This window comes from Phyllostomus discolor, chromosome 9, assembly GCF_004126475.2.
Source record: "Phyllostomus discolor isolate MPI-MPIP mPhyDis1 chromosome 9, mPhyDis1.pri.v3, whole genome shotgun sequence".
Lineage (NCBI taxonomy): Eukaryota > Metazoa > Chordata > Mammalia > Chiroptera > Phyllostomidae > Phyllostomus > Phyllostomus discolor.
This window is the reverse complement of record NC_040911.2, coordinates 88589835-88617641: the sequence shown is the minus strand read 5'-3', so window position 1 is coordinate 88617641 and position 27807 is coordinate 88589835. Positions and strand designations below refer to the sequence as shown.

The window sequence follows — 27807 nt, the reverse complement described above, 5'->3', positions numbered from 1 at the left end:
TTAAGGGCACGTGGGTCTCAGAGAGTGAATGGACCCCTGGCGCTTCCGCTGTGAGGGCCACCCCCAGGCGGGAGCAGCAGCGTTATTCGCTCTGCGCGGCTTGGAATAATGTTACAACGTTGTGCTCTGTCCGCTCTCTCGAAGGTAAAGGGAGAGTCCGATATGCGTCTCCATTTGTGAGGGGCAGACCTCCTTCCCCTGTTAGGGCTTGTCAGTGTGACGCTGAAAATGGCCCTGTGGTTGCCTTGTGAGTAATTGACTCTCTGACGCTGACACACTTAGGGAAATGAAGGTATAAATGATGGCAGCGCCGCGCAGCCACGGACGCAAACGCGAGCCTGAGGTCCGTGGGGCTGGAGCGGCGCCGCGTAGCAGAGGGAGACCTGCCACATCGCAGGCGAGAGGGGGCAGGAGAGGTGTTGACCTTCTCGCCGACTCGGAAACACCGAGTCAGAGAGGCCCACTGCCATCCTCTTCACCCGGGGACCGGTGAGTACATGTAGGCGCCCCGTTAGGGGCTCAGCAACATGCTTTGTGACGGTGGGCGCCATACTGAGCTTGCCGGGGGTGTGTGGCCCCTCCGCCCGTGGAGCAGCGGCGGGCAGATAGGCGTCGCGCAGGTGTCTGTCGGAGGCGGGTGAGGTCTCAGCGCTCCTTCGAACACGTGTAGGCAGGCTTCTGGGGCAAGACGTGGGCTGCCTAGCTTCTCCTGCTGACAGTGGGACGCTGCCCGGGGATCGGCAAGGAGCCCAGCGCCCGCACGCGTCAATACCGCGCATCGATCGCAGAGACCCGATTCCACATAATTGCCTGGAAATGGATAACATTTCGCTTTCCTGCTCAATTGCAGCTGCACTCATCCGTCTAGGTTTTAGGTGCAATTACCTGCCTCAACCCCGGCCTGGAAGAAGGTGTCGTGTCACTCTCTTGAATGGCAATTCAAGACAATTCCTCATTAAAAATTCAGATCTCCTGAGACTCGGAACGCTATTGGCAAAACAGTTTACAAACCGGGACTAGGGTCCTTAAATTACAAAACAGAATATGTGAGAAAGATAAAAGGGTTTTCTCCTTAGGTGTTCAAAAGAGGCCTTGATGGTTTGAGCACTTGAGGCCCGACCTCTGTCGTTAGCTGACGGCGCATCCTCAGAATTCTCGCGGCCTGAAGGCTGGCGAGGGTGCCGGCTGATGTGGAAAGGTGCCCACTCACCCCGAATCCAGACGACCTCACATATATCTAATCACGGAATTAGTTTGTAAGCACCGCAGAAAGCTAGCTGCTCCCCATAACGAGAGATACAAGACCCTACAATGCCCCGGAGCCATCCGGGAGCTGTCCGTGATGCTGCGGGAGCTGTGCTACACTTCAAGCCGTGGATTGCAGCTCCTCTGACTGGTCGCGTGGAAGGCGTCTGTCAACAGCGCTATTCTCCTTGGTGACGCAACCTCTGTTCTCCTCATAGCATGAGCGGGACAATTCTATTGTTTCCTGTCTTTGTCCAGTGGGATTTTCCAACCCCTGGATGGGGTCCTCTCGACCCAAAGGTTGCAGTGGTGTCCGACCCCTCCCAGGGGCACTTAGTTTATGGCACACGCTGCCCCTCTTGGTTGACCAGACCACACAGTTACTCAGCGTCTTTCTGAATGAGCAGGGGGTTCCTACTGGATTTGCTGTGACTTGCTCCCAGGTCTGCCCTCTTACCAGGTGATTTTCAACTCCCTAAACCACTGCGTGTGTGGAGGGGTGCACCAACCAAGCAGGCAAACCTGTTTGTCCCCCTTCTTTCTTCCCCAGAGACCTGATGGCAAAAAGCAAAAGCTTTCAGTTTCCCCAGACCCGTTCCCCATGTGCAGGTGATGAATTCTGAAGCGCCCCATGAATGGGGAGCCCTGTGAATAGGGCATTGTGTCTGGGAGGCGGCTGCACGGAGCAGGAGGAAGTCGGCTGGCCTGGGAACTGCGAGGCCCATTCTGCAGTGCACCCTCCGAAACTAATTTGATGGAGGACCATGGAAAAAGGCCCTTCCCTCTGGGCTCCTTTCCTCAGCTATAAAAGGAAGATCATGATACCTGCCCCCAAGGGCGAGTGTGAGGGTGGGCTGTGTGGGCCAGGAGGGCACAGGGGCTGGGAATCACTTGTCCCGGCCCCCGGAGAAGGTGCAGGAGGTGGGGAGGCTGAGGGAGGGCTTATGCCAAGAGCAGGGGTTTGGGCTTTGTTCTTGAGGGGCTGGGGACTGAGGGCTTCTGAGCCAGCGCGTGGGGTGGTGAGGGGCCTAGATGTGCTCAGGCCTTTAAAAGACCGGCCACCAAGAAGATGGGAAAGCCTGGGCTGCAGCTGGGAGACAGAAAACGGAGTGGTTGTGTCCAGAGGTCTTCCTTGCCTCCAAAGATCTCCCTGTTTAGGGAACTCCAGCGGAGGGCCCCGTCAGGAAAGAGGAGCCACATGTGATGCAGTATGATGAGGAGGACACAAGACAGAAGGTCCTCGGTTTGGGGATCAAAGACCTAAGCTAGACGCAAGACACAGCCTTTCATGTGGATGAGGGTGCAGGAGCTCTGGGCGGCATGACAGGTGGATGCCAAAGGGGCAGCCCTCGGGGCAGATACCATGTTCTCATCTTTTCTCTAGCCTGGCCCTTACCAGAAGCTTAACAAGTGTTTGCAGGATAAGGGCACTTGGACTTGACACAATAAGAAACACTTCCTAACGAGAAGAGCTGCCTGGAAATAGGACAGACTCGCTTGAGGTAGTGTGTTCCCTGTCATTCACGGGCAACAACTGTTGGAGCAGGAACTGAAGGATTGCCTGGGGGTAGAGTGGAGGGAGGGTGCACATCAAGGAAGGACTGATGACTGAGGCCTGGATGGTGGCTCCCTCCAGCTCTGGAGGCGTGGGGGTCTCGCCTGTATTAAGCTGCCCCATGTGCTTCCTTGGGTCTCAAGGCATCCCTGGGTCAGCACCCAGTGTCCTGAAGGAGCGGGTGATGCCCTGAGAGAGCAGGTGAGCCCAGGAAGGGAAGGTGGATTCTGCCCATGCCGATTCTGCCGGCCAGGAAGCCCTCTCCTGGGCAGGACCAGGGTGGGAAGTGGAGCAACGAGGGGTGGTCATGGGAAAGGAGGGGTCCTGCCCTCTCTGGGGCTGGCGGGTCTTCTGGACAGATCTGTATCCCCACGGACTGGACATCCTGCGGAAGCGGGTGGGGAGCACGGGAAGTGGGAAGACCCAGTTCGTTCCTAGGCGGCTGACTCCCACCAGGGCCGGTCTGTGTTGGCAGTGGTGGCACTTCCCCAGCAGAGGAGGGCTCTTCCCCGTTGTCTGTTCTTCCTCTAATTGCAGAGTACCGTCGGCAGGCCCCAATTAAGGGTAATTACGTGATCTACGAGATAATTTTGCTGCATGAGCTCCCTAGGTTCCCTTGTCTCTTCCAGGACTCAAATTCTTTGGTGACACCTAAGCATCCGGAGCAAGATTTATAGCCTTTCCTTCCCTCCAAGTCCACGCAAAGCTAAAACGGCTCCTGACTAATGTGACTCCCCGAGCGGGTCTAATATTAGATCATCACAGCAGACGTTGGTGGGGCGTTCCCCGCGTGCCAAACTACAGGTGCTTCACTCCATCTAATGCTCGTGGGGACCCTCTGCAGTAGACACAGCTGTGGATTCCATGTTATGGATGGGGAGATGAAACTGGGGCCCAGAAAGGAGAAGCCACTTGTCCTGGGTGGCACAGCCAGGGATGGCAGAGCCTGATTCTGGACTCAGGTTTGTCTGGCTCAGGACCCGAGCTGTTAGCCCTGCTCAGTACTGTCAGTGCCACGTGGGGCTGGGGGTGACTTGGGAGAGACTAAGGGGAGGTGCTTGCTCCTGCCCTATTCCTTACTGCAGCTTGAATTCCACGTATAACGCCTCACAGGAAGGGGCAGTTTCACCATTATCTTTAATTTCCTGTTCAGCCCTATGAAGTAGCAGGGCAGCTTCACTGTGCCCATTTTACAGATGGAGAAAATGAGGTCAAAGCCCGTGGCTGGCAGAGGCAGAACTGGAACCCAGGTCTATCTGACTTCCAGAGTCTGGGCTCTTTTTCCTACCCCACACTTCCAAAGGACGAAGGACCACAGCCTGCACAGAGCCAAGTCCAGGGCTGGGCCCACCCAGCCAGCAAAGGGCATCTCTGTGGCTATGGCTACAGCTGGCCTTTCCTCCTGTCGTTTTTCCAGGTGCCACCACGAGAGTGCAGAATGCCACTCTGGGTGTTCTTCCTCATGATCCTAACCTTCAGCAGTGGCTCCCACTGCTCCTCGCCCTCCCCGACCCTCAGGTAAGTGGTCCTGCCGACAGGGCTTGGGTTTTTGCTGCCCCAAAAGCATCCCTGCTGGAGGAGGGGTGCTAGGAGGATGCAGAATCAAGCCATCGGCTGGCCTCAGCCGCCTCCTCAGGCAGCCCCCACCACCCATCCCCGGGAAGGGGCCAGATTCTGAGTCTGTCCAAGGAGGCTATCCAGCCCAGGTTCCATCTGTCTCTGGGGATGAGCAGGGCCAAGGGCAACACAGGGCTTACAGAGACCTGGTAAGTGAAGCCACCTCAGTCCCCTCACCGGGGCCCATCATACCACCCTTTGACCTTTGACTCCTCCCATGTAGGATGCCACGGTATGCCCAAAAGGTTTTCGCTGACAGCTTGCGGGAGATTCTGAACCAGCTGTTTGCCTACAAACGTCTCCAGAACGTCTCGAGCAGGCAGCAGGGGTGAGAAGAGGTTCTTGGGATTGTTTTCTATGCCACAAGTACATCAGCTGGGAGGGACCAAGTTTGGCTTCTTCCTCTGCACAGCATCTGTCATTTCTGGCCTTGGCAGAGCAGAAGGACCCCAATGTCAAAGCTCAGCTTACCTCTCGCTACTAAATGATCATTGAACACCTACGATGTGCCTTTTCCTGTGCTAGCATCCAATAGTAACAACACTGAGGGTGGTTACCATGGAGCACTACTCCGTGCCAGAAACGAGGGCTGTGCACTGGGACATTTCCGGGCTCCCCGCCCAGTGCTGGGCCCAGCGAGCCCTTAGTAGTGTTAGCCATTATTCTTCGTTTCTTATTTGCTCTCCCCAACAAGCCTAGAAAGTCAGACTCTTACCCCATTGGCCAGAGCCATTAATAGTTTCTAAAGGATACACAGCAAAGACTGGCAGAGGCTAACCCCACAGCCTACACATTTTGCAGTTTCCACTTTGAACAAGTTCCAAACTTACAGAGAGTCTGCGTCAGTGGTACCAAGGACTTCCACGTGCACTTCCCTGGGTTCAACAATTCCTCATATTTTATCAGACTTGCTCACTCTGTACCTATACCTGGATACAGGCTATACACACACAGGTACACGCTTATTGATATTATTATTATTTTGCTAAATGATTTGAGAGTAAGTAAGTCACCACAACCCTTTACCCTTAAATACTACTGCGGGTGTCTCCCGGTATCTAATGAAAGGACATTGTCTCGCATAATCACAGTATAATCATCACCTGGAGTCCCTACTCAAATTTCAGCGGTTGTCCCAAAATGTCCTTTTTAACAATCATTTCTTTTCCTGAGTCAGTCGTCATGTCCCTCCAGTTCCTCCGTCGTTCACGCCGTTGACATGTGGTTTGGTGAAGGCGGTTGGTTGTCCACAGTGCGTCCTCACACTGGAGGTGCCTGATGCGCCCTCGCGGCGGATTCAGGCTCCGCGACAGAAGTGATGCGGTGTTTTCTCAGTGTGTCATGTCAGGCGGCACACGCGGTCGATTTGCCACGATGTTGGTGACAGTGACTTTGACCACTTGGTTCATGCGGCATCTGCCCGATTTCTCCTCTGTAAATGAATATTTTTCCCTTTGTCATCAATAATCAGTCTGTGGGGAGGTATTTTGCGAATGGCTATTTCAAAGCCTATTCTCTTACTACATACTCACATAATCTGCCTTCCTGCGTGTTGTGGAACCTAATTCAGTTGGGTGGAAGCATCCAGACCAGGTAGCAGGAGAGGCACAGGGACACTCCCTGCTCTGCTCACTTTGCCTTGCTTGGCCCTTCCCAGGCCCCTCCACACCCTACCCAAAGAGCAACCTCAACCATTTCTTTCTAATTGCACAGAAAGAGAAACCAGGAGCAGGGAGCAAAGGCATGGCTTGACCGTCAGAGGGACAGCATGTGGGAAGACCAAAAGCAGTTGGCACTGGAGAGCATCCTGGTGGCCCTGCCGAGGAAGCACAGGTAGGAACACATGTAATTGTGTAGTATGTGTGTGTGTGTGTGTGCATGACATGTGTGCATGTGTGTATTTAGGGAGCTCGGAGGCTTCCTTCCCCGAAGGTCAGCGAGAAAAGAACAGAATCTCCCCCTCGCCAAAGGCACGCGGCTCCACCCACCCCTCCTGGCCCACATCAAGAACTGGAGCAAGGGGAGGAAATGGGAGATGGCAAGAACGCGCCCACTGCTGTCTGTATCGCCAGTGTGCAGCAAGAGGCCAGGCTCAGCGTCTGTGGCCCGAAACTGTACTGTCTCAATCGTTCTGGGATAGGCCCCGGAACCTGAATCTTCACAAGTGTCCCGGGGGTTCTGCTGGGCAGGGTCTGAGAGGCGTGCCCTCGCCAAGGTCGAGTAACTAGAACACCGAAGGAAGACCGCCCCTCCCCACGCCCTCAGGTAGACCAGTGCGAGCGGCTCTCGCGTGAGGAAGAGGCGGGATGGCAGTCATTGTCCATCTCAGTGACCCTCACGTTCCCACGGGGAGTCAGGGAAGATCAGGAATGAGTTTTCCCAATTTCCAGAGGAGGGGAAACTGAGGCAAAGAAGGGGCAGCAGCTGGCTTCAAGTCAAGGACTGGTGGGCCCAACCAAGGCCTGCTCTGCTTCTCCGAACCTCCTTCACGGGGAGTCTCCGTAAGGACAGTTTCCCAAGAACGGCACAGCCGGCGGGGCTCTGCTGCGGTTTGAGGCCGAGTTTCCACTGCGAGCCCGGACACGTCCCAGCACGACTCTGCCAGGCACTTCTGGGCCCATTAAGCAAATCCAGTTCCCGGCAGAGCTCTCCCTGCGCTCCCTCTCCTTCTTCCCAGCCTAATCAGACACCAAGAGCTTGGAGATCTCACCAGCTACAGGCCTGTGGAGACACAAGCAGCAAGCGGCAGGCTTCGGGGCAGCTAGGCTGCCGGGGGTGGGGAGCAAGAACCAGGCCGGGGGGCAGGATGCACACCTGGGCCCCAGTCTCCTTCTGCGGCCACTTCGCTGTACACGACAAGCAGGTTTCCTAGCTTCCTCCTCCGTGAAAGCCGGGGGTTAGCCCCATCCACCTCTAAGGTCCCTGATGCCTCTAAGTGTAGTGCCTACCCTGTGCCTCTCACACTGTGATTAGGTCCTCATTCACCGGCTTTGCAGTTCCCTCCAGGTGTCGGTGGGGTGCAGTAGCCCCAAGGAGGGCCAGCTCCTAAGAAGGCAGGCTTTAGTCCTGCAGGTTAAAAGCCACAGGCTTCACAGAACAGTAGGAAAGGCTCTGGAGGCTGTTATGGCACATTGTCACCCCTCCAGCTCAACTGCTGCAAATACCGTTCACTGGATGTCGCTGGGGAGCCGGGGCAAACAGAAACCAAGAGTGCGTTCTTGCACCTTGGGGATGCAGAGCAGAACGATCTGCCAGATGGCACGCTTCTGCACCCACCATGCTCATGGGCGCCCAGCGACCCTGGACCGTAACTGAGGTTCGGATCTGTGTGTCCTCCTGCCTCTTGAAAGTCATCCAGTGGCTTTTATGTGCCGAGCTCTGGGCTGAGGGCGCAGCAGTGGTCCCTGATCGCACGGCACTCCTGATGCGCCAGGGCAGACAAAACTCAAACAAGGACTTGTACGGTCGGTTCTTTAGCTTGTGATCAATGGTGAGAGACGGGGTAGGTGTGGTGAGGATGGGTCTCAGAAGGAGTAACCTAATCTAACCGTGTCTGGGGATTAGAGGTGACCTCAAGTGGGAGTGACCAGCCGGGGGTCTCAATGGGAGTGGATTAGCAGAACCGGGGCTAAGAATGAGGTTCTTTTTATTATCATTATTATTTTTAATTTTCAACAACAGCCGACATACAATATTATACTAGTTTCTGTTGTGCAACACAGTGATTAGACATTTAGAAAACTTACGAAGTGATCACCCCGACAAGCCTAGCACCCATCTGACACCGTACACGGTTACTGCGATATGATTGACTATATTCTCTATGCTGAACCTTACATCCCGGGACTGTTTTCCTAACTGGCAATTTGTTCTTCTTGATCCCTTTGCTTTTTTCTCCCACCCCCCAAACCTCCTCCCATCCAGCAACCACCCATTTGTTCTCTGTGTCTCTGTCTTCTTCCCCCACTGGTCTCTGGGTGGGCGCTTTTGTTGCTTCCGTGTCTTGGCTATGGTAAACAGCGGTGCAGCGAACATAGGGGTGTGTACATCTTTTCAAATTAGTGTTTCGGATTTCTTCAGGTAAAGACCCAGGAGTGGGACTGCTGAGTCATGGGGTAGTTCTACGGGACCCATCCGCACCGTTGTACACAGTGACTGGGCCAACTTACGGCCCCACCAACAGTCACCAGTGTTCTCTGTTCAAGAATGAGCTTCTCTGGGGACCAGACAGCCAGTCCTGACCCGGGAGCGTCCATCACCCTGGTTCCCAGTGCCCCTGCCCCAGCTCGCCCTCCCCTCAGTCCCTGACGGAGCCTGTTCTTTCTTTCCGCAGCAGGAATTCCCGAGGATGAAGAGTCTGCCGTGTCTGATGCTGCCCGCAGCCAAAACGCAACTGCAGCCACTTAATCCTGTTTAATTTTTGACCTACTTTCTCCTTTGTAAATACAATAAAATTCCCCCATCCCGGCCTGCAGTTCAGTTTCCTTTTATCTTCCGCCTAATTTTTTACATGGTTGACATAGTTACATTTCCCAAAGTGGTGTTACACGGCATAAAAAAAAAATAGCTAACATTTATTGGGCACTCAGAGTACCGGCTGGGCAGCTTCATGCCTGGAATCTCACATACTCCTCACACAGCCCAACGGGAGGAACCGGCGTCCTTCTCATTTCACAGACAAGGAACCGAGGTACAGAAAGGTTACCTGGATTGCCACAGGCACGGCCGGCAAGGAGAGGGCTGGGATTCGAACTGAGGCAGTCCAGCTCAGGACCAGCCTCCTAACCATATTCTTCTTCTCTGCCCCACACTCATCCTTCATCCATTAGTGACTTGCTCGTCTATGAGCAAAACCACTTATTCATTCAACAATTATTTATAGAGTACCCACTATGTACCAGGCACTGGAGATACAGTCGTAAGCAAACAGACAAAGCCCCTGACCTCAGAGAGCTTATCTTCAAATTAGGGGAAGAGTAACAAAAACCAAGTAAATATAGAATGTGCCAGGTGGTGGCAATTACAGTACAAAGGATAAAAATTTAAGGGGGTAGAGCCCAGGACAGGTGGCTCAATTGGTTGGAGCATTGTCCCATGTGCCAAAAGTGTGTGGGTTCGATTCCCGATCAGGGCACTTACTCAGGTTGTGGGTTTGATCCCAGGTCTCTCTCTCTCTTTTCCTCTCTCTCTAAAATCAATAAAAACACATCCTTGGGTGAGCATTGAAAAACAATTTAAGGGGACAGGGAGGCTGGAGGGCGTTCTGTTATCTATAATGTATACATGTGCTGTGTAGGGCTCAGGGAAGGCCTCATTGGTGAGGTGACATTTGAGTAAAGGCCTGAAGGAAGCAGGGCACTGGCCTCGTGAATATCTGGGTAAAGCACATTCCGCGCAGAGTGAAAACCCAAAGGCCCGGAGGCAAGAGTGGGGAAGGAGGAAGAGCGAGGAAGTCAGAGTGGCTAGAATGGAAAGGGGGCGTGAGGGGAGGGAAAGGAGGTCCCAACGGAGCAGGGGGCCAGCTCATGAGGATCCTGGGAGGCCATGGTGAGGGCGTGGGGGTCTCATCCCTGGGGAGACAGCAGCCACCCCAGAGTTTAAGTAAAAGAATGACATGATCTCACTTCTCTAACACCATTCTGAGGTAGGATCATGTTCTGGGTACATTTTTAGGGTAGAACTCATTTGCTGATGGATGGGGTGTGGGGATTGGAGAAGAGTCGAGAATGACTCCAAAGGGCCACCGGAGGATGGAATTGCCCTTTAGGTGCTTTGGGGGTGGAGAAGAATTGGGAGAAGGGTTAGACATATGGAGTCTGAGAGGCTATTAAAGGTCTGAGTGAGGGTGTCGAGCCAGTGCCTGGATTCACAGGCTGGAGACGGAGTCAGGAGAGTGGTCTGGGCAGCCAGTTTGGTCTGGCCGCTGTCGCCATCTCGAGAAGTGAGTGAGGCCACCAGGGAATAGGTACACAAAGAGGAGAGGAGAGGCCCAAGGACTGACCCTGGGGTACCCCCACTTTGGAAGTTTGGAAGAAAGGTGAGCCAGCAAAGAAGCCTGAGGAGGAGCAGGCAGTGAGCTGTTGGGAAAACTATGAGAAATTCCCGAAGCCAGCTGAAAAAAAAGTGTTTCAAGGGAGCGACCTGCTGTACCAAGTGCTGCTGATGGGTCAAGTCACTTGAAAATGGACCACAGACGTGACCGTGGAAGCCACGGATGACCTTGGTGAGAACCAGTTGGGTGGAGTGGTGAAGACAAAAGTCTGACATGAGTGGGTTCAAGAGCAAATGGAAGGAGAGGAGTCCCAGCTGGTACGTATCAACCTGGCCGACCAACACGGTGGCCAACAGCCACAGGTGGCACGGAACCCTTGAACTATAGCTAGTACGTATCACGTGTAACACAGACACTGCATTTCAAGACAATATGGAAAAAGGATATAAAATATCTCAAAAAAGTTTTTGTATTGATTACATGTTAAAATAATAGTTTGGATATATTAGGTTAAATAACATTCAAAATAATTTCACCTGTTTCTCTTTTACTTTTTTATTATAGTTATTAGAAAACATAAAGTCTTTGATAGAGTTAACTCTTCTGATATTTGCTGTAAAAGGAAGCTGAGAACTGAAGTGACTGACCAGAGGTAGCTGTGTCGGCCATCGCTCGACTTTTTCTGTCCGTGAACCATTTCCCCTGGGCCAGGTACCTCCCCCCGCACGTCACCAACCCCACCCGTGCCTCTTATTAGAACCTGGGAACCTGCGAGGGGCATCAAAATGCTCTGTATTTTAAGTTGGATAATGGTTATCCCGGTGTTGTTAGATGTAAAAATTCATTGAGCTGCACACTTAAAGATTTGTACATTTTACTGTATGTAAATTAAATCTTTTTTTTTAAAGATGAAAAGTCTGGATGTTAAAATGTCTGTTTGGATGAAAAGCAGGAGCCACAGCAGTTTAGAGTTGGTGGGGACTCAGGGACGCAGCACCAACCTGGTCACTTCCCAGCTGGGGGACACAGTCCCACGCACCTGTCTCCCAGCACCGGATGGAAAGCCACCTCAGTTCGTCACAGGGTTCAGACCACCTGCTCTCTCTGGGAGCCCGGTTTACCTTCCAAGAAAGGATGTGAATTGTGGGAAAGGCTCGACAGGGGGCCTCTGTGGCGGCAGGCGGAGGAAACAGTAGGAACAATGGGGAAACAAAAGCCCCCTCCAGAGGAGAAAGCCGGCCATTGAAGGCAGGCAGTCCACTTCAACCAAGAGACGCGGGCCGCCGAGAACCTGCCAAGGAACAATGGAGGGGACCGCTGAATGGGGGGTGTCCGGGCCTGCTCTGTCCCCCAGACCCACCTGCTCATCTCTTTCCTCCGCCTGCCCCCACAAAAGCAAGTACTGAAGGCTCCTTCAATTTCCAATTAGTTTTTCAAATGAAAGAACGACCACCAGGACTTGCTGGTACTTGTGGTTTGAGAGGTGAATGCAATGATAAAGGCAGAAACCACGAGGGCAACAATTCCGGTGCTTCATCACCCTTAAGGATGACACTGATGGAGTCTCAAAAGACTTAATCCCTCCCCACAGAGGTGCTGGGGGCGTCCCATCCCGTGGGGGTCCTACTTAAGACCAAGTGCTATTTCTTCCCCTAAAGAAAGGCTCTAATCAATGGGAGACTCATCACTTTCAATAATCACCCCTTTTGTTTGTATTAAAGTTCACAAAGAGGTTTGCCCTGCAGTGCTTCTCTTGCTCCCCCCACAGCCCGCTGGATAAGCCCGCTGGATAAGCCCGCTGGAAAAAGACAGAGCAGGGTGCCGGCCTCCCACAGGGGTGAGAGGTCAGGTGACTCGGACCTACCTACAGTGAAAGGAGCAAAGTTGGGAAGGGAGTCCTGATTCCAAGACTCCAGGCCCCTCAGGAAACGTGAGCTGGGAATCAAGTAAATTAAAAGAGCAAATACCCATGGACATGGGACAAACTGTCTCCTGGGCTCCTGCTGACAACGCACAGGAAATCATAATAGTATCTACACTAATCAGAGCAAAGCGAGTCCATGTTAAGTGCCAGGTACTGTCCTATGTGCTTTGGGTGTGAGCTCCTTTCATCCATAGAAAGCCCTCAGAGGTAGTATTATTCCCCATTTTTACTGATAGGAAACTGAGGCCCAGAGAGGAGCCTAACGACACACAGCAAATTAGGGCACTCAGAGCAGGTCAGCTGGACTCTAAACCGCTGTGCTTAGTACTCCTTAGAGATGGCCCCGTGCAACTGTGGTGTCTAAGAAAAACCAGAGATGCACAGCACAGTGGCTCACTCAGATTTCACTGAGGACTGGTGCAACAGGGGAAGAGACCTCAGTGCAGGGCTGGCTCAGTCCCAGTGCTGCACAGGCAAGTCAGAACTTGGAGTCGAGGTGCAGGGTGGGGATCAGAGGGTGAAAACTGATGAAGAGGAAGTATCGCAGGTCAGTGGGATTCAGGCTAAACCCACCAGACAGGATTCTTGCTGAAGGCAAGCCAGGACAATCCGATGTCACCTGGGGAGAGGCGGAGGCTGAGGCACCCAATCACATATCAAGATGATCAGATCTGGAGGGTGGGGGATTCTGGTTAAACTGACTCAGCAGGGTTCTCGATAAAACGAGATTGCACAAGGAAGTGCACAGGTGGGCCTAGGAGAAGGTCTGACAGCCTGAATGAAGTTTGGCCTAGCAAAGAATCTTTGTCAGTGGTGAATAATGTGAGCAACAAATCCAGTGGCCTTCTGTAGCTACAGGGACCAGGGCTCCTGTGGGCTCCGGGCTCCCCAGATTCTCCCCTGCAGCCTTGCTCGGGGGTGGAGCTCAGCGCTCTCCAAGAAGTTCCACTCAGTGGGGGGGCCAGACGGTGAGCCTGTGAGGTGAACGTTTGCCTCCGCTATATTCCAGCCTCATATTCAAGTTCCCTAAAATTTGTCATCGGTCCTAAAATCTAATCCCTTCACCATGGCCCTTAAAAGCCAGATTTGTTCAGGCTTTTGAGGGTGCACTCCTCCTTGCTACCTACACCCCAGTTGTGCTGGCCTAATTTCACTCAAATACGTCAAGATCTTGCCTCAGAGCCTTTGCATATGTTAATTCTCTGCCTGTAGTCCTCTTCCCAGCTCTGCCAAGGCCTGTCCCTGGGGTGTCTGCTTGGCTTCCCCAACCCCTCTAGGTAAACACTGCTTCCTTTGAAGCCCTTCTAATGTCCGTCATCACTTCGCTCCTTTCCCTTGTCTCCTCCGGGTTCTAAGGGGACCAAGGGCAGGGAGTCTATCTGTCTTGCTCACTGCGCTGGTTCGGGGCCAGCCTGGCAGGGAGCCACTGTCTGCTGTTGCTTGATTCTCCAGCTCCCTCTTGGTCTGCAGGGCAGCCCTGACCCAGCCCTGGCGCTCCTTGGCTTTGCCAGCCCCTCCTCCAGGAAGCTGTCTCCTTCCCTCCAGCCACTACACTTCCATCATCAGACCCCAATTCCCCTTCTCTACACTACTGGCCATCAGGCCTCATCAGGTCTGGCTTCCAGAAATCTACAGGTGTAGCCAGCACAGAGGTGGAGGCAGTGGGGGCGGGGGGGGGGATAGGCTGCCCCTGCTCTCATTTCTCCCACACCACTCAGCTGAGGTCCCAGCAAACGTAAGGGACACTAGAAAGGTGGGATAAGCTAAACATTTTTTAAAAGCAAGGCTTCTAGCTGTATGTCCTCGGGAGTGAAGCTGGCAGGTGGAACAGCATGTGTGGTGTGAGGACTAACAACCTGTGAGGGGCAGGGCTCCTCCAGAGGGAGGTGCTGCTGTTCAGGTGCTGCCAATCGTTGCCAACACTGATCGTTGCCAACTCTGAATCCAATACTCCAAACCTAGACTTTTGTATGAATTTTCTCTATTTGTAAATGTTAGCTATTAATAAAAAAAAACGCTGGATCAAATAAAGCGTATGCACGGGCCACTGGCCTGCACCCTCTGGGAAGCTGCAGCCTGCCTCCCAGCTCCCAGGCAGCCCTCCAGTTGCCCGCACAGCCCTCTCACCTGCGGGAGCCCATTCAGAACTAGCTCAGGGTTCCGGAGTCTCCGTTTGCTTTCCCCCCAATCCAAACTCTGATTTCCTTGCTGCGGCGAAGTCCAACTCAGAAAGCAATCTCTGCCCAGAACTCAATACTGTTAGGAGCAGCCATGTTTTGAAAGTTATCTAAATGTGCCCTGGCTGATGTAGCTCAGTGGATTCAGCACAGGCTGCAAACCAAAGTGTCCCAGGTTGGATTCCCAGCCAGGGCACATGCCTGGGTTGCAGGCCATGGCCCCCAGCAACCACACATTGATGTTTCTTTTTCTCTTTCTCCCTCCCTTCCCTCTCTAAAAATAAATAAATAAAATCTTTAAAAAAAAAAAGGCAGCTCAAACATGTCAATATGAAATTAATTTTTAAAAATCTTTAAAAAAAAGAAAAAAGAAACTTATCTAAATGTATTGGTTATGTTTCAATTAAAAGAATTAGGGGTGATGAGCCCAAGTACGTAACTTCGGAACTTTGGGCCAGTTTGGAAAGATGCCAAGGACGGAGCCCAGTGCTTCAGAGGCACACAACTCCTTCAGTCAGACGAGGTTATTAACTCTGTCACTGAAGAAAAAAAGGAGGCCTAGAGAAGCTAAGCCACTGCCCAAAGTCCCTCAGCCTAGTAAGTGGTAACAGCAGGTGCCCGACTCTTAAGTCGATACACTTAACCGGACTGTTCAATATCACTTCCCTAAGTGACGTCATAAACCCCCTTGCAACGGTGGTCCTGGCACAACTTCATAAGAGGCATTCTCGAGGTGTGTGAGGGCCTCTAAAAGCCTAAGGTCACTCATGGGGTTAGCTTTCTTCTAAGGCAATTCCTTACCTTCCCACTGCACGCTGAGACCAAACTTTCAAGGCAAAATGAGCGCCTTCAGACACCAACAGGGCTCACGCAGAGTTGGGAACCAGGGCTGGGGAGGAAAGGATGGTGGTTTTTCCGGGTGAGAAAGACCAATGTGAAAGGGCCTAAAAAACACCTGGCCAGTGTGTCTGTCAACAGTACTTCCCACCCACATGCTCACGCGTGCGCCCCAGGAGGCCCATCAGTCCCAAAGGACTATAACAAACTCTCATGCAGGACTTTGTCCCCCTTATCCTCTTTATTCCAAAACAACTTTTTACAGACTTCAACTTTTCCAACGCAACGTTAGGGTGAGTTAGGAGTATTCACAGCGTCCTGCCAGGGCGTCCTGCCAACGAAACAGAGTATCTGGCCCCTCCGGCTCTGTGTGGGCAACAGAAAAACGAGCAAAGTGTGACCACAATGTCAACTTTCTTCTTCATAAACACAGTATTTCTTTCATTCCCCTTTTCAAACTGAATTGTTCTTGACTCTTCTTCTTGACATTCATTTCGGGTTTTAGACTTCCCTTTCTTCCTCTGGCCGGGACTAATGCGCTGTTCTGAAAGAAAATGGAGACAAAGACAAAATTACTGAAGGTTTTGATTCACTGTTACAGTTTCTAACTAGTCCACAGAGAGGCCAAGGTATTCCCCCACTATAGGATCCCACTGATAAATAATCCTTCTTCTATTAATTCTACTTGTTTATGCCCCATCTCATTTCACAAAAGAGTGGAAGACAGCTAAACTAAAGCTGATGATAACTTAAATAAGAACAATACAACGAATCTGGCGATGACTAAGAAAGGCAGTGGCAGTGAAAATGGAAGATGAGGTAATCCAGGCACACCTCTCACAGTGCAAGGCTGAAAAGGCAGCGTAAATTTTGAGCAGGTGAACAGAAAGGACGGTGCCAAGAACGCTCATCTTCAGCCTCCCAGACCCCAGGTCCCCAACCCACATCCGGCCCTCATGCAGCTTAGAAGACGGCGTTCTGATCCCTCAGCACAGAAACCTGCATGCAGTCACCCTCTTGTCAGTGCTCAGAATCTGCGTCTAAACCTAGGTAAAAATGATTCTCAAAAATGGGACTCAGCTCACAGGAAAAAAAAACCCACCAACACTCGATCTCTAGTGCTGCCTGTCCCTAGACTCCAGGAAGTAATGGGGAGACATGAGTGCAAATGTGACAATCTTGACACGGCAGCCGGGAGGGTGATGGCAGCAAGTCCGTGCTCTGGCGGTCCCGGCACACAGAGGCAGGTGCTGACCCGTCCGCGGCAGGCCTGGGGCCAGGGCTGAGGGCCGACGTGGTGACACGGCCTTGCAGAACGGCTGGCTTCAGTCCTCCTCAGCAGCTCCGAGGGGCACACACAGGCCCAGAACTAATCCTGAGGGCTGAAGTGAGTGCCCCTAATTCCCTACCAACACTCAGAAGTTCCCAGGTTCCTTAAAATGTGTGTTCCAAAACGTTCACACGCAGGAGAGAGCCTGAGCACGAAACAGGAACAGCTGGGAGGACCGTGGCCCACAAGCCTCAGTCTCAGCTAAGAAGTCACACCTGACCAAACCAGTGTCTGTCCTCACGTCAAAACCACCTTCAAAATCCCAGGTCCCAACTTCAGATGGTCCTAAACACCCAAATAACCCAGTGACTTTCCTCTCCTTCAAGCAGTATGATTTGGGGGTAACCGGATGGGGGCAGACTACCTAAAAATCGAGAAAACAAAAATCAATCCCTAGTTAGTGTAGAGAACTGAAGAGCTCAGTGTTAGCAGAAGGACCAGTTCTGAAAGCAAGTCAGGCAGAGCAAGCAGGACAAAACCAAGTGGAAACAGCCAGGGAGCGAGGGTGGGAAGGGGGGACTAAGAAGGGGCACAGGGGCACTTCTGGGGGTGTGGAAACTGTGTGTATCTCGACTGAGGTGGTATTTACACTACTGTGGTTAGTTTGTCAAGAATCACAAAACTGTACACTAAAAAGGATGAATGTTACTGTATATAAATTAAACCTAAAGAAAAACCCCGCAAGCCAAATGTAGTCTCTTCTGTGCTGAGGACTAGACATTCCAATTTATGCTCACACACCAGTGAAAGGCTCTCCAATCTATGCTTTTGTTGATTTTTCTTATTTTCAGAGGATTAAAAATTAGATGGCTTTGTTGCTCTGGCAGGGAAAGCCATTTCCACAGCAAGGGATGAGAGGGAACATGACTAGAAAATTCAAATATTTCCCTCCTCTTTTTTAAAAAGACTTCATTTATTTATTTCTAGAAAGAGTGGAAGGGAGGGAGAAAGAAAAGGAGAGAAACATCAATGTAAGAAACACTAATTGGTTGCCTCTTACATACCCCCGGCCAGGGACCTGGGCCCCAACCCAGGAATGTGCCCTGACTGGGAATTGAACCGGCGACCTTTTAGTTTGCAGGCTGGCTGAAGCTCAACCCATTGCACCCCATCAGTCAGGGTGCTCCCTCGTCTTTGTTGGTCTAATACAGAAGTCAGTGAACTATGCACCACAGGCCGGACCCAGCCCGCCGCCTGTTTTCTCAAGCACAGTTTTACTGGCACACAGCCATGCTCATTTGCTTCCACAGAGCGGAGTCGCTCCAACACAGACTGTATGGCCTGCGAAGCCTGAAGTGCTCTCTGGCTCTTTCCAGAAAACTTTTGCCAATCCCTGGTCTGGAGGAGCTGACCAGTGAAGCATCAGACACTCTCTCCTTCCTTCCCGTCACCTTGCTTCCACTTCCGTCCTTGTCCCAGGACTAACAGCTGCACGGGGAATGGGTGATATCTCACACGACGTTTCAGTCACACGGGGAGCAGCCCTGATCTGCACCCTAAGCTCTAGGAACCGGGGTTCTGATACTGGCTTTGCTCTGTGGCCATCAGTCCACAATTTAGTCCCACCAAACCACACTGTTTGGCCCAGATCAGTGTTACAGAAATCAGTGTTACAAAAAGGCCTAGAAACAGTGACAAGGTGTGCCAGGATTTGTCATCAGACCACCATGTGATGAATTTGGATGTTCCAGATGGGGTTTCTTTTTAAGAAGTCCAAGGCCGGGCCTGTCTCACCCTCATCTCTGTTCACCTATAAACACAGAGAGGGGGGCCACTGTCTAAGAAGGACCCCTTGGGACATACGGGAGGATGGAGTCACGTGGTGTAAGCCAGGTCAAGGCTGCTCAGCTGCTGAGTCCCCCCCGGCAGCTGGGCTAAGTCAAGGCGCTTGGGCTTTTGCCTGAGGCCTGTCACCACCTGGGCCAGGAAGTGGGGAAACGGCCTCCGAGTTCATCTCTGGCTGAGGGAGGGCTGGGGAGGGACGAGTGGGCTGCCACTCGGCAAGGAACTGACATGCATGAGGCAGGCAAGATGGGAAAGGGGCCCTGCTTCTGGACGAGACCGCCCTTCATCGTTACCGTAGTGTCCTATATTTTGCCAATCTACTGCTCTGCTCTGCAGCGATCCTGCCAAAGGAAAGAGGGATTGAGAATCAAGAAAGGACAGTGAGAAGAGAAATCAGCTGGGGAAAGTAATGGCAAACACCCAACCAGAGCTTCCATTAGGGTCACGGACTTTCCCAGTGGCAGCGTTCGCTCCAGGGTTCACACAGAGGGCAACGTAAGACCGGGCATCACCTTTCTGTGTGGGGTGTGTGCAGGGGCAAGGGAGGAGATGAGAATCGTGGTCTCTTCCCCTAGAAAACAGACACAATTCTAGGGCTGCATTTAGGAATTCATGACAAGCAAGATCTAAATTATATGTTTTCCACCCCTGTCTCCCCTTGATTTTGTTTGTCTCGTGTGGGCAACTCCGGAAAAGAGAGCTCGGCAGAGCATGACCTTAGGCTCCCCGGGGCCTAGACGGTGGCTGCAAGGGAACAAGGCTCTGCTTAGGAAAGACGGCCGAGGCACCTGGCCCTTCCTCAGATGCAGTGCAGAGCCGCCAGGGTGAGGCTGCTGGAGGGGCCGCAAAATGAACCGACTGCCACTCCCGGTGCTAAGGGAAGCTCTGGTGGGATCTGGACTACTACAGGGGAGTCCAGGAGCACGTCGGGGCCTGGTCTCCTCCATGAGGCTCTCAGAAAGCTCACGATGGAGATGGAGACCCGGGCAGGGCAGGGCAGGGCAGAAATGTGTGGCTCTCCCGCCCACTAATAGTCTCTGAGGAAGCGTCTCCCTGATCTGACCCACTTAATTGGCAGCCCTGCTGGAGGGCACACTACTGAATTACATTCTCCCTGCAAAAGTCCTAGAGGGAGAAAGCAGGGCACGTCTGAAAATGCTAACTTCCAAAGGTGAAAGCAAATCTGACCTTTTCTTACTGACCTTTACGTGGCTGAAATCACCCAAGCCAAATCAATGACAAACACTTATGAGACATATAAATTTGCCTCTAATCCAGGTTCAAGAGTCAAGCTGCCATCACACGGAGATCTGATCATTGTGTGAACCCAAGATCAAAACTGTCTGGTTCTCGGGCACGTGGCACCGCCTCCTGAGCAGTGCGGCAGTTTCCGGGGAAAAGCGCGTGGACCTCATGCTCAGGAGGAAGAGCCCTGGGTGCCTGCCGGAGGCTACGGAGGAGAAGCTCCCCAGAGCAGGGAAAGGGGCAGGGCGCTCTGCAGCAGCAGAACATTTTTATACAGCCAGCGCATTAACAACGATCTTCTGACACGTTCTAATCCACTTAAATCTTCATAAAGTAATTATATTCTTCTCTTGTTCTAGTGTGGTTTTAAAACATTTAAAGCTGACCGCCGAGACTCTTTTCTGACTTAAAAAGGCTTCTGCATCGGGCTGGACTAACGCGTCACACACGAATCTTTTTGCCGCTCGCCCTCATTCGGAGAGTTGGGGGATCACAGCCGACAAAATATTTCTAATCCCACTCTGGGGCCGTGGCCCATCCTTGGCCTTACCTTTTGATCGCCTGATGGGCCAGCATCCGATTGCCAGCCAGAAACGTCACGCTGCCCAAGATGGCCAGGTACTTCAGGGTCTGGAACATGTTGAGCTGAGTCCAGTAGATGTACATGAGCCCCAGCATCGCTACAAAACAGTGCCACGAGGGCCGACCGAATGAAACAGTGACGACACGCCGGGGCGGAGGACAGCAGGGAGCAGTAACTGCTGGATCCTGAAAACGCCTGCCATTTCTAGACCAGCTTGTTTCATCCTCTCACCCAACACCGAGATACAGGTAACCCAGTGTTCTGGCCGCTACGCCTTGGCTACCAAAAAAGCCAGAGGTAAAAGCCAGGCCTCAGCTATTTCATCTGCCTCAATCCACATTCTGGCTCACATCTGTTTCCTTTAATGCAGGTTTTTTAAAATTTTGTTTTTTTTAAACGTTGCTGTCATGTTACATTTTGGACTCATATTATTTTTCAAATTCTGAGTAAAAGTATACGGGATTAAATAAGTAATTTCCTTTTATTAAAAAGAATTTGGGGATAACTGGCCACTGTGACCAGGAGGGAAGCAAGAACTGAAGAGAGGGGGCTAGTGAGGAGGGCTCGGGCCTCTGGGCACTGAAAGCCCGGGGTTCTGGTCCAGGCTCTGCCCTTCTTGCCACTTAATTTTTCTGAGCCTAAATGCTCTCACCCATCACACATGGACCACAGCTCCTGCCCCGGTCCCCCCCATCAGGGCTCGATGAGAATCAAACAGGGGATGTGCACACAAAGCACTCCGGCAAGAAAAGTCCTGGCTGCAAACACATTCATCTCAGGGTCTGTTCTCAGCCTGACCCATGAGGGCTATCACTCAAATCCAGGAACCGGGCTAAAGAGAAAGGTCATCTTGTCGACTGTGCCCAGAAGGATGACAGATGAACTTCAGGGGGGGTTCTTAACCATTTTTGAGGTCATGGGCCACTGTGAGAATCTGATCAAAGCTACAGACTCGATCTTTCATCAGAAAAGAACAGACACATATTTGCCTGTAATTTCAAGGGCTTCATCTACAGACCCCTACAGAAGTCGCACACTTTGGACACAAGAGGGTGACTCCTGAAAGAGTCAAGGAAATGAGAAAAGGATATTGGCGTCTCAGTGAAATGCAAGGCACCACTGATCCAATGGTGTCCAAAGTCTCTGAAAGGCTTAGCTGATTTGCAAATGGACTGTGCTGTTACGTTTAGATCCTGAGTGCTTAAGAGAACAATGTGGGACAGTGTGTCTGACTGTGTAAGCAACTGTTTCCTATTACTGCTCAGATACAGCCGCCAGCAAATGTGAAGATCGATACGGTGGGGAAAGATAATCTTTGGAAACTGCATTAATGCTCTTCATCCTGGAAGATGGCTCAATGTAAAGCTACAGTAAGTGAGTAATCTCTGGAAATGAACAGGGCTATTAAATGAGGGTAAATGGCCTGCCAACAGTAGCCTAGTACAATGAAACCCAATCTAATGACAGCTGTTCTAAGCTGACGGCCCAAACAGGTTTATCATCATATTAACTGTCCTAAAAGGCCAGGAGGAAGAGGGAAATGTTATACTATTAAGTCATTATAGTTAATAGGTTGTGGGTCTACTTTACAGGGTGTTTTCATGGGCGGCTAAATGTCAGAGGAGGTTAAATGGAATTAGCAGCCGGGGGCGCTTACCAGCATGTCCCAAGTGAAAGATTATCGTGCTAGGAGCAAAAGTGAAGTTGGAGACATTGGCACCAATCCGGATCCACTAAACGATGGGAAGAAATAAATTAAAAAGACATTAGAACTTAAAAGGGAGGCAACACATGGCAAGTCAATGCTAGTCCAATGAACAGCCCTAAGGGCTTAAAAATTCATGCACACTTGATGGACAGGGAATTTTTCCAAGCAACAACTACTCTATTCTAAGTCCAAAAATTGTTCCCTCTTTCCTTTAGAAAGGCATTCCAACACCTGCTCTCATGTGCTTGGGTAACTCGAACCTGAACATCATTTTTAATTACAGCAAAATTTTTTATTTTAAAACAGGTGGACCCATGAAGCTGAAGGGGCAGAAAGCATGAAGTTAACTGGCACCCCTGCTGGTTTCTCTATGTACTGGTAAGATGAACCTTCCTGTAGCTCGTGGGGTACATGTTCTTTCTGTAGGTTCTATGCCTTTTAGAAATTCTGATCACTCAAACAGGTTTCCATACCCCAGGGTCTGATTTCTGAAAGCTTGTTGTATGCCTTTCAGATTTGGATTAACCAGTAATTCTTTTATTAAAATCAATGAATGAATTAGGAACATAGGCAATTTTCTAAAAGTAAGATCTCATGAGTTTTCCAAGGGGTTCTCAAAATTCTCTGAACTTTAATGATATACATCTATGTTTGCAATTTTTAAAAAGAGAGAAAAAAATCATTTGGTAAAAAATTTCAAATAATACTTTAAAATATAAAAGGTATAATATTCCCTTCTCTATACTCCTTAAAAAGTCCTCTCCTTAGAGATGACCAACACTAATCAATAATGCTTTTTCAAGGTTTTTACAGAAAGATGACCATACTAAAATAAACATACTATTCTACCCCTTGCCTTTGTCACTCAGTAAGACACTTTGGCAATCTTGTCATATCAGCACATAAACCTATCCATTCTTTTAATAAACTATATAATATTCCATTGTTTAGATATACAATAATTTATTCAAAACTTGCTTTTATGAGGACTATAGGTTGCTTAGTTTTACACTCTGAATGGCGCTGAAATGCAGTCACCGTACTCTATTTTTATATAGTTATACCAATTAGGCCGTGGTTTTTTCATACTTAACCTCATCTGAACATTCCTATAGAAAGCATCCCAGTCCATACACCTTTATCATTTTTAATGGCCAGCAGGTACTTTCTCATGGCCCTTGCTAATGGAGTGGTCCACCTGGCCGCTCCCTACAGTGAAGAATTTCAGTTATTCTAAAACTTTCTGACCATCAGTGCAGGTACAGCCACTGGGCCCCTCTGGAGCTGTGCTGAGGCCAGAGCACAAAGCCTCCTTCGGAGCAGCTACATCTGCTGAGCCTGGCGTCAGACACACGCCGCCCATGCTAATTACAGCTACTCACCAGAGCAAAGAGGAGCAGCAAGGGCGAGAGGATCAGGGCAGTGAATGTATTAGACACCACTGTGGGGGGCCTCTTCTCAGGCTCACGGAACAGGTGCTGCCAAAAGAAGTTATACCAAGAGTATTTAAGAACATGCCCTTCCCAGAAGGGGTGGCCATGTTGACCAGGGACCAAAATGCCAGTAACAGTCAAAATGAGGAACTGTCTCCCAGATGCTAAAAGCCCTTGGCAATGAATGAGTGGTCACCTGGCCTTTTGCTCTTCTCAGTGCTGGCTTCTGATCCCAGAGGTCTCCTTTCAAAGATACTACACTAGTCCCAGCTCACTACCTGGCCGACCCACTCTATCCCTTCCAAGACTCACTGCCATTTAGAGGTTGGGCATATGTAATCCATCAAGTGGCATTCACCAGGATCCAAGAGGGTGCCCAGGTGTATGGATGGCCCAAGTGACACATCCAAGGCAGGACTCTGGGATTTCTTAATGCTTCTGGGTTCCTAGGGTGGCACCGACTCTATCACACTCAAGTCAGCTAACTGGTGTTAACCTCACTCTCTTTAACAGAGTCCTACTACTGTACCCTTTGGGCATTTTTTTCTTTGTTTGTTTTTTAAGATTTTTAGAGAGGGGAAGGGAGGGAGGAAGAAAGGGACAGAAACATCAACGTGTGGTTGCCTCTCATATGCCCCCAACTGGGGACCTGGCCTACAACCCAGGCATTTGCCCTGACTGGGAATCAAACTGGCGACCTTCTGGTTCACAGGCCCATGCTCAATCCACTGAGCTACATCAGCCAGGGTAGCCTTTGTCCTTTTTTATTTTATTTATTTATTTATTTAGATTTTATTTATTTGTTTTTAGAGAGGGAAGGGAGGGAGATAGAGAGAGAGAGAGAGCAAGAGAGAGAGAGAGAGAAACATCAATGTGCGGTTGCTGGGGGTTATGGCCTGCAACCCAGGCATGTATCCTGGCTGGGAATTGAACCTGGGACACTTTGGTTCCCAGCCCACACTCAATCCATTGAGCTACACGAGCCAGGGCTGTCCTTTTTTAAATGGTAAAATAAGAGTAAGTAGTCTGCTTGGAACACTTCAACATTAATTTACAGGTAGAATTCCACGATATTACAGTGACACTTTTTCTCATGAATGCAAAATAATTCACTTGAGTGGATCCACCTCAGTTTTCTTAACCAGGGCTCAAAGTGTTTAACAATTAGTGTTTATTTTGCAAAGTGCTTTAGAAACTTTTCAATGCCTTTCTTGCCTTATCCATGATCTACTCTGATCCTCACAGCAATCCTGTGCACTGGGCTGGGCAGGAGTGGCTAACATTTGTGCGCAAGGAAGGTGAATCCGTAGGAGGAAGGACTTGCCTCGGGGACGAAAGCCCTGTCGTCCCAGATGAGTGTTCACCTGTCGGCCCCATGAGCCCTGATTTTGCAGGAACAGAGAGAAAGGAAGCCAAACCCACCTTTGCTATAAGCTATTCAGCAGTGATCTCAGGGCTGTACCTCCCGATGTTTAGGAAAAACAGACTCGGGTTCTGAGATTGTCTCCAATTATCCGCTTTCTGGAAGCTGCTCACTGGTCTCTCTCCGGGCCTGTTTTCTCAGCTCTAGGGTATTTGCTCTGCCTAATTCACAGGGTGGTGAGGAGCAAACTATAAAGCACTATGTATCAGGGTAAAGAAGGGACCAGAGTGCCACCATCCAGGGGTCTGTTGTCCTGTCATTGTGTCCATTTCACATTCCTTCTCCACGCTTGGTGGAGAAGCCCCTTGAAATATACCTGAATTTCCTGTTTGGGGGTGAAAAGGTTCTTAGACTGGACAGTTGATGGAGCATCTTCCTCAGGGAACTTGATGACCACATCAGCCTGAAAAGTTAAGAGCAGTCTTTAAGGGCACAGGGGCAGAGAAGGGAATAAGACTCGTCAGCATGATAGCACACCCCCTACCCGCACCCAGGACCATAACTGAACAAAGCTCCAAGCAGCCTAACCAGTTCTGATCTATTAGGTGACAAATTTGAGGCAGTAAAAATTTCAAGAACGAAATAAGTAGTTGTTGAAAATGCTTTTTAGAGTAAGAGTTCCAATTTTCGACTGGCCTGGCAAGCCCCACAGAGCTGCTTTAATACAAAAACCTCAGCCAGTACTCAAGCTGTTACAGCTGCAATCAGAAAACGCTCTGTGTCCCTGGAAAGTGTGGTTTAGCCACAGAAAAAAAGAAGAAATGACAATGTGCTCTCATGCAAAAAGCAGCCCAAAGTCCAAGAGAAGAAAGGGGGCTCTGAATACAACACAAGAAACGCAGCTGCCCCTGTGTCTCGCAGAGGGTGCCAACCGCCATTCAAGGACTGCGATTTGGCTGCTGCTACCTTTCCAACCTCTTCACCTACGGCTACTGACCTGACTCATCGGGTGCGCCAGTAAAACGGGCCCACTCACACTGCACTGAACGCATGTCAGGCTTTTCCGCAGGCTCTTCCCCAGTGATCACCTCTGCCCCATACACTACTCCGATAGACCCTCGCAATTCTTCAACCCCTAGCTCTAATGCCATGTCTTTCAAGAAATTTTCTCTCGTCACATCAGTCAAAGGTGAGATACGTGGGTGAAAAGCACTATGTAAACTATAACATGATATGCAAATGTTGATTATTATTAGTTTATTAGCATTTTGCATATCCTACAATTCACTGTCTCACACCATCCTGAACTGTTACTGGAACTCAAATCTTACCCCTCCCCAACCCCACGAGGCTATATGTATCTCAAAGGCCTCGGCCTTTATCTATGCATCCCCTGTAATGCTTTGATGTAACATGAAAACCTTCTTCCCGTGTAACTTTTCTAGAAACTTATAAGCACCCATGAAGGCAAATGTATACACTTCATTCATTCATCCATTCATGCATTCAATTAATCACTACTTACTAAGCACCTACTATATGCCAGGCCATGTGCATGCCCCTAGGACTCCTAACGGTGACAGCACACAGCCCCTCACCTCACAGCGCGTACTTGCTGCCCCATGGGTGGCAGAGGCAAGGCTAGGGTAAAGAGCCCAGACGCCTAAAGGGGGCTGTCTGGGTCTGACTGCGGCACAGTCCCTCTTGTCTGGGTCAAGGCGCATTCAGGCACATACCACATTCCACAGGATTGGGTTCTTCAAAGTGGCATCTCCGATGATCAAGTAGAGAGTATAGGTGCCGGACGCAGAGTCAAATTCGATCTTTCTCTCAGAAGTATCCAACTCAAACTTGTATACATTCTTGCTGTCCGGCTCAGCAACAAACACCACTTCTTGGCCAGTCTTCTGGTTATGAAGTCGGACAAATGTCTGGATGGAACAATAATAGTGTATTTCATCTGGTAATTTCAGAACAAACTCTGGGCTCAATATTGAGTCAATGAGGCTGCAGACTGCTGGCTCTTTCATCATGGTGGGAGCTCAGGGCTCTACCAGAGCTGCCCAAGAGAGCACAAGGAGTGGCCATTCTACCCTGGTTCCTAGCTCAGGAAGCAGAGATAACTTTTGCTAGTATGAGAAATTTAACTTAGAGATGCAGCCAGTTCTCAACTACTGGGAGGCTGAATGCCCAGTTTATAGATGATTTAAACCCTTTGCTGTTGTTGCAATTTCTTCTTCCTGCCAGCCTTTTGGCCACTTCACTGCCCAATTAACTTCTTCACCAGAGGGTAAAAAGAAGGGAAATGAGGTGGAACTGTAAGAGGCCCATTTTCAATTTCCTGGTGCCTCCAGCTAAAGATTTAGTAGCACGGGCTTGGAGATTGATAGCAAGGCAGCGCTCTAATTAAGCAGAGCAGCCTGGTGCCACCGAGAACGCCCAGGCTCTGAAGACAGACAGATTTGGTTCCACTATTTATTAGCTGGGCAAGTTACTTAACCTCTTTGTGCCTTGATTTCTTCATCTTTAAGATAAAAAGATTATCTTCAGCATGTAGTGTACCCATGTGAAGATCCCTGATAATGTAGGCAAAGCATTTAGCACAGGACCTGGTGTGCGCCAGCTAGCCAATAAACATTAGCCAATATTGTCAATACGATGGGACCAGTCTATTCACCTTATCTCTCAATGACATAAGAAATGAAGGTTTCTGTACATTAGAACTGCAGCAAAATGACATGCACTCAGAGTTCTTTGAAGAGTTTCAAAATAAAGATTTCAACAAGGCAGGTAGATCAGTCCCATTTTATAGCTCACAAGGCATGTGGATTGAATGAGTTACATGGTCACACAGCTAGTGCTGGATCCGCAGAAAAAACCACAAATCTCATTTGTTACTCCACACCTGGGCAACAAAAACCCATCGAAGTATTCAGGGAAACGGGCCCAGAGATGTGAAGCATCCTGACTACAGAGCCCTGGCCAAGAATGGGATTCAGCAGCCCGGATGGCC

General features: G+C 50.4%; 2 protein-coding genes across 5 annotated transcripts in view; one reads left to right on the top strand and one right to left on the bottom strand.

The window, feature by feature from the left end:
• Window positions 1–245: 245 nt before the first annotated feature.
• GHRH (growth hormone releasing hormone) lies at window positions 246–9134 on the top strand. Its single transcript, XM_028523686.2, has 5 exons — window positions 246–489; window positions 4218–4318; window positions 4641–4745; window positions 6131–6250; window positions 8751–9134. Exons 2-5 carry the CDS (start codon window positions 4239–4241, stop codon window positions 8767–8769), a joined length of 324 nt encoding a protein of 107 aa, XP_028379487.1. The 5' UTR covers window positions 246–489; window positions 4218–4238; the 3' UTR covers window positions 8770–9134.
• Window positions 9135–15565: 6431 nt separating this feature from the next.
• The window catches only part of RPN2 (ribophorin II), a 53484-nt gene continuing 41242 nt past the window's right edge, over window positions 15566–27807 (bottom strand). For 2 of the 4 annotated variants that reach the window (XM_028523909.2, XM_036009808.1), the window contains 6 exons: window positions 26531–26725; window positions 25171–25257; window positions 23381–23476; window positions 21948–22023; window positions 20258–20387; window positions 15569–15891 (listed from right to left, as the gene is read on the bottom strand). In XM_028523909.2, coding sequence (XP_028379710.1) covers window positions 15879–15891; window positions 20258–20387; window positions 21948–22023; window positions 23381–23476; window positions 25171–25257; window positions 26531–26725 — 597 coding nt within the window. In that variant the 3' untranslated portion in view covers window positions 15569–15878. Of the gene's footprint in view, window positions 15892–18755; window positions 18804–20257; window positions 20388–21947; window positions 22024–23380; window positions 23477–25170; window positions 25258–26530; window positions 26726–27807 lie in introns of all 4 variants that reach the window. The other 2 variants (XM_028523908.1, XM_036009807.1) reach the window with 2 other exon arrangements.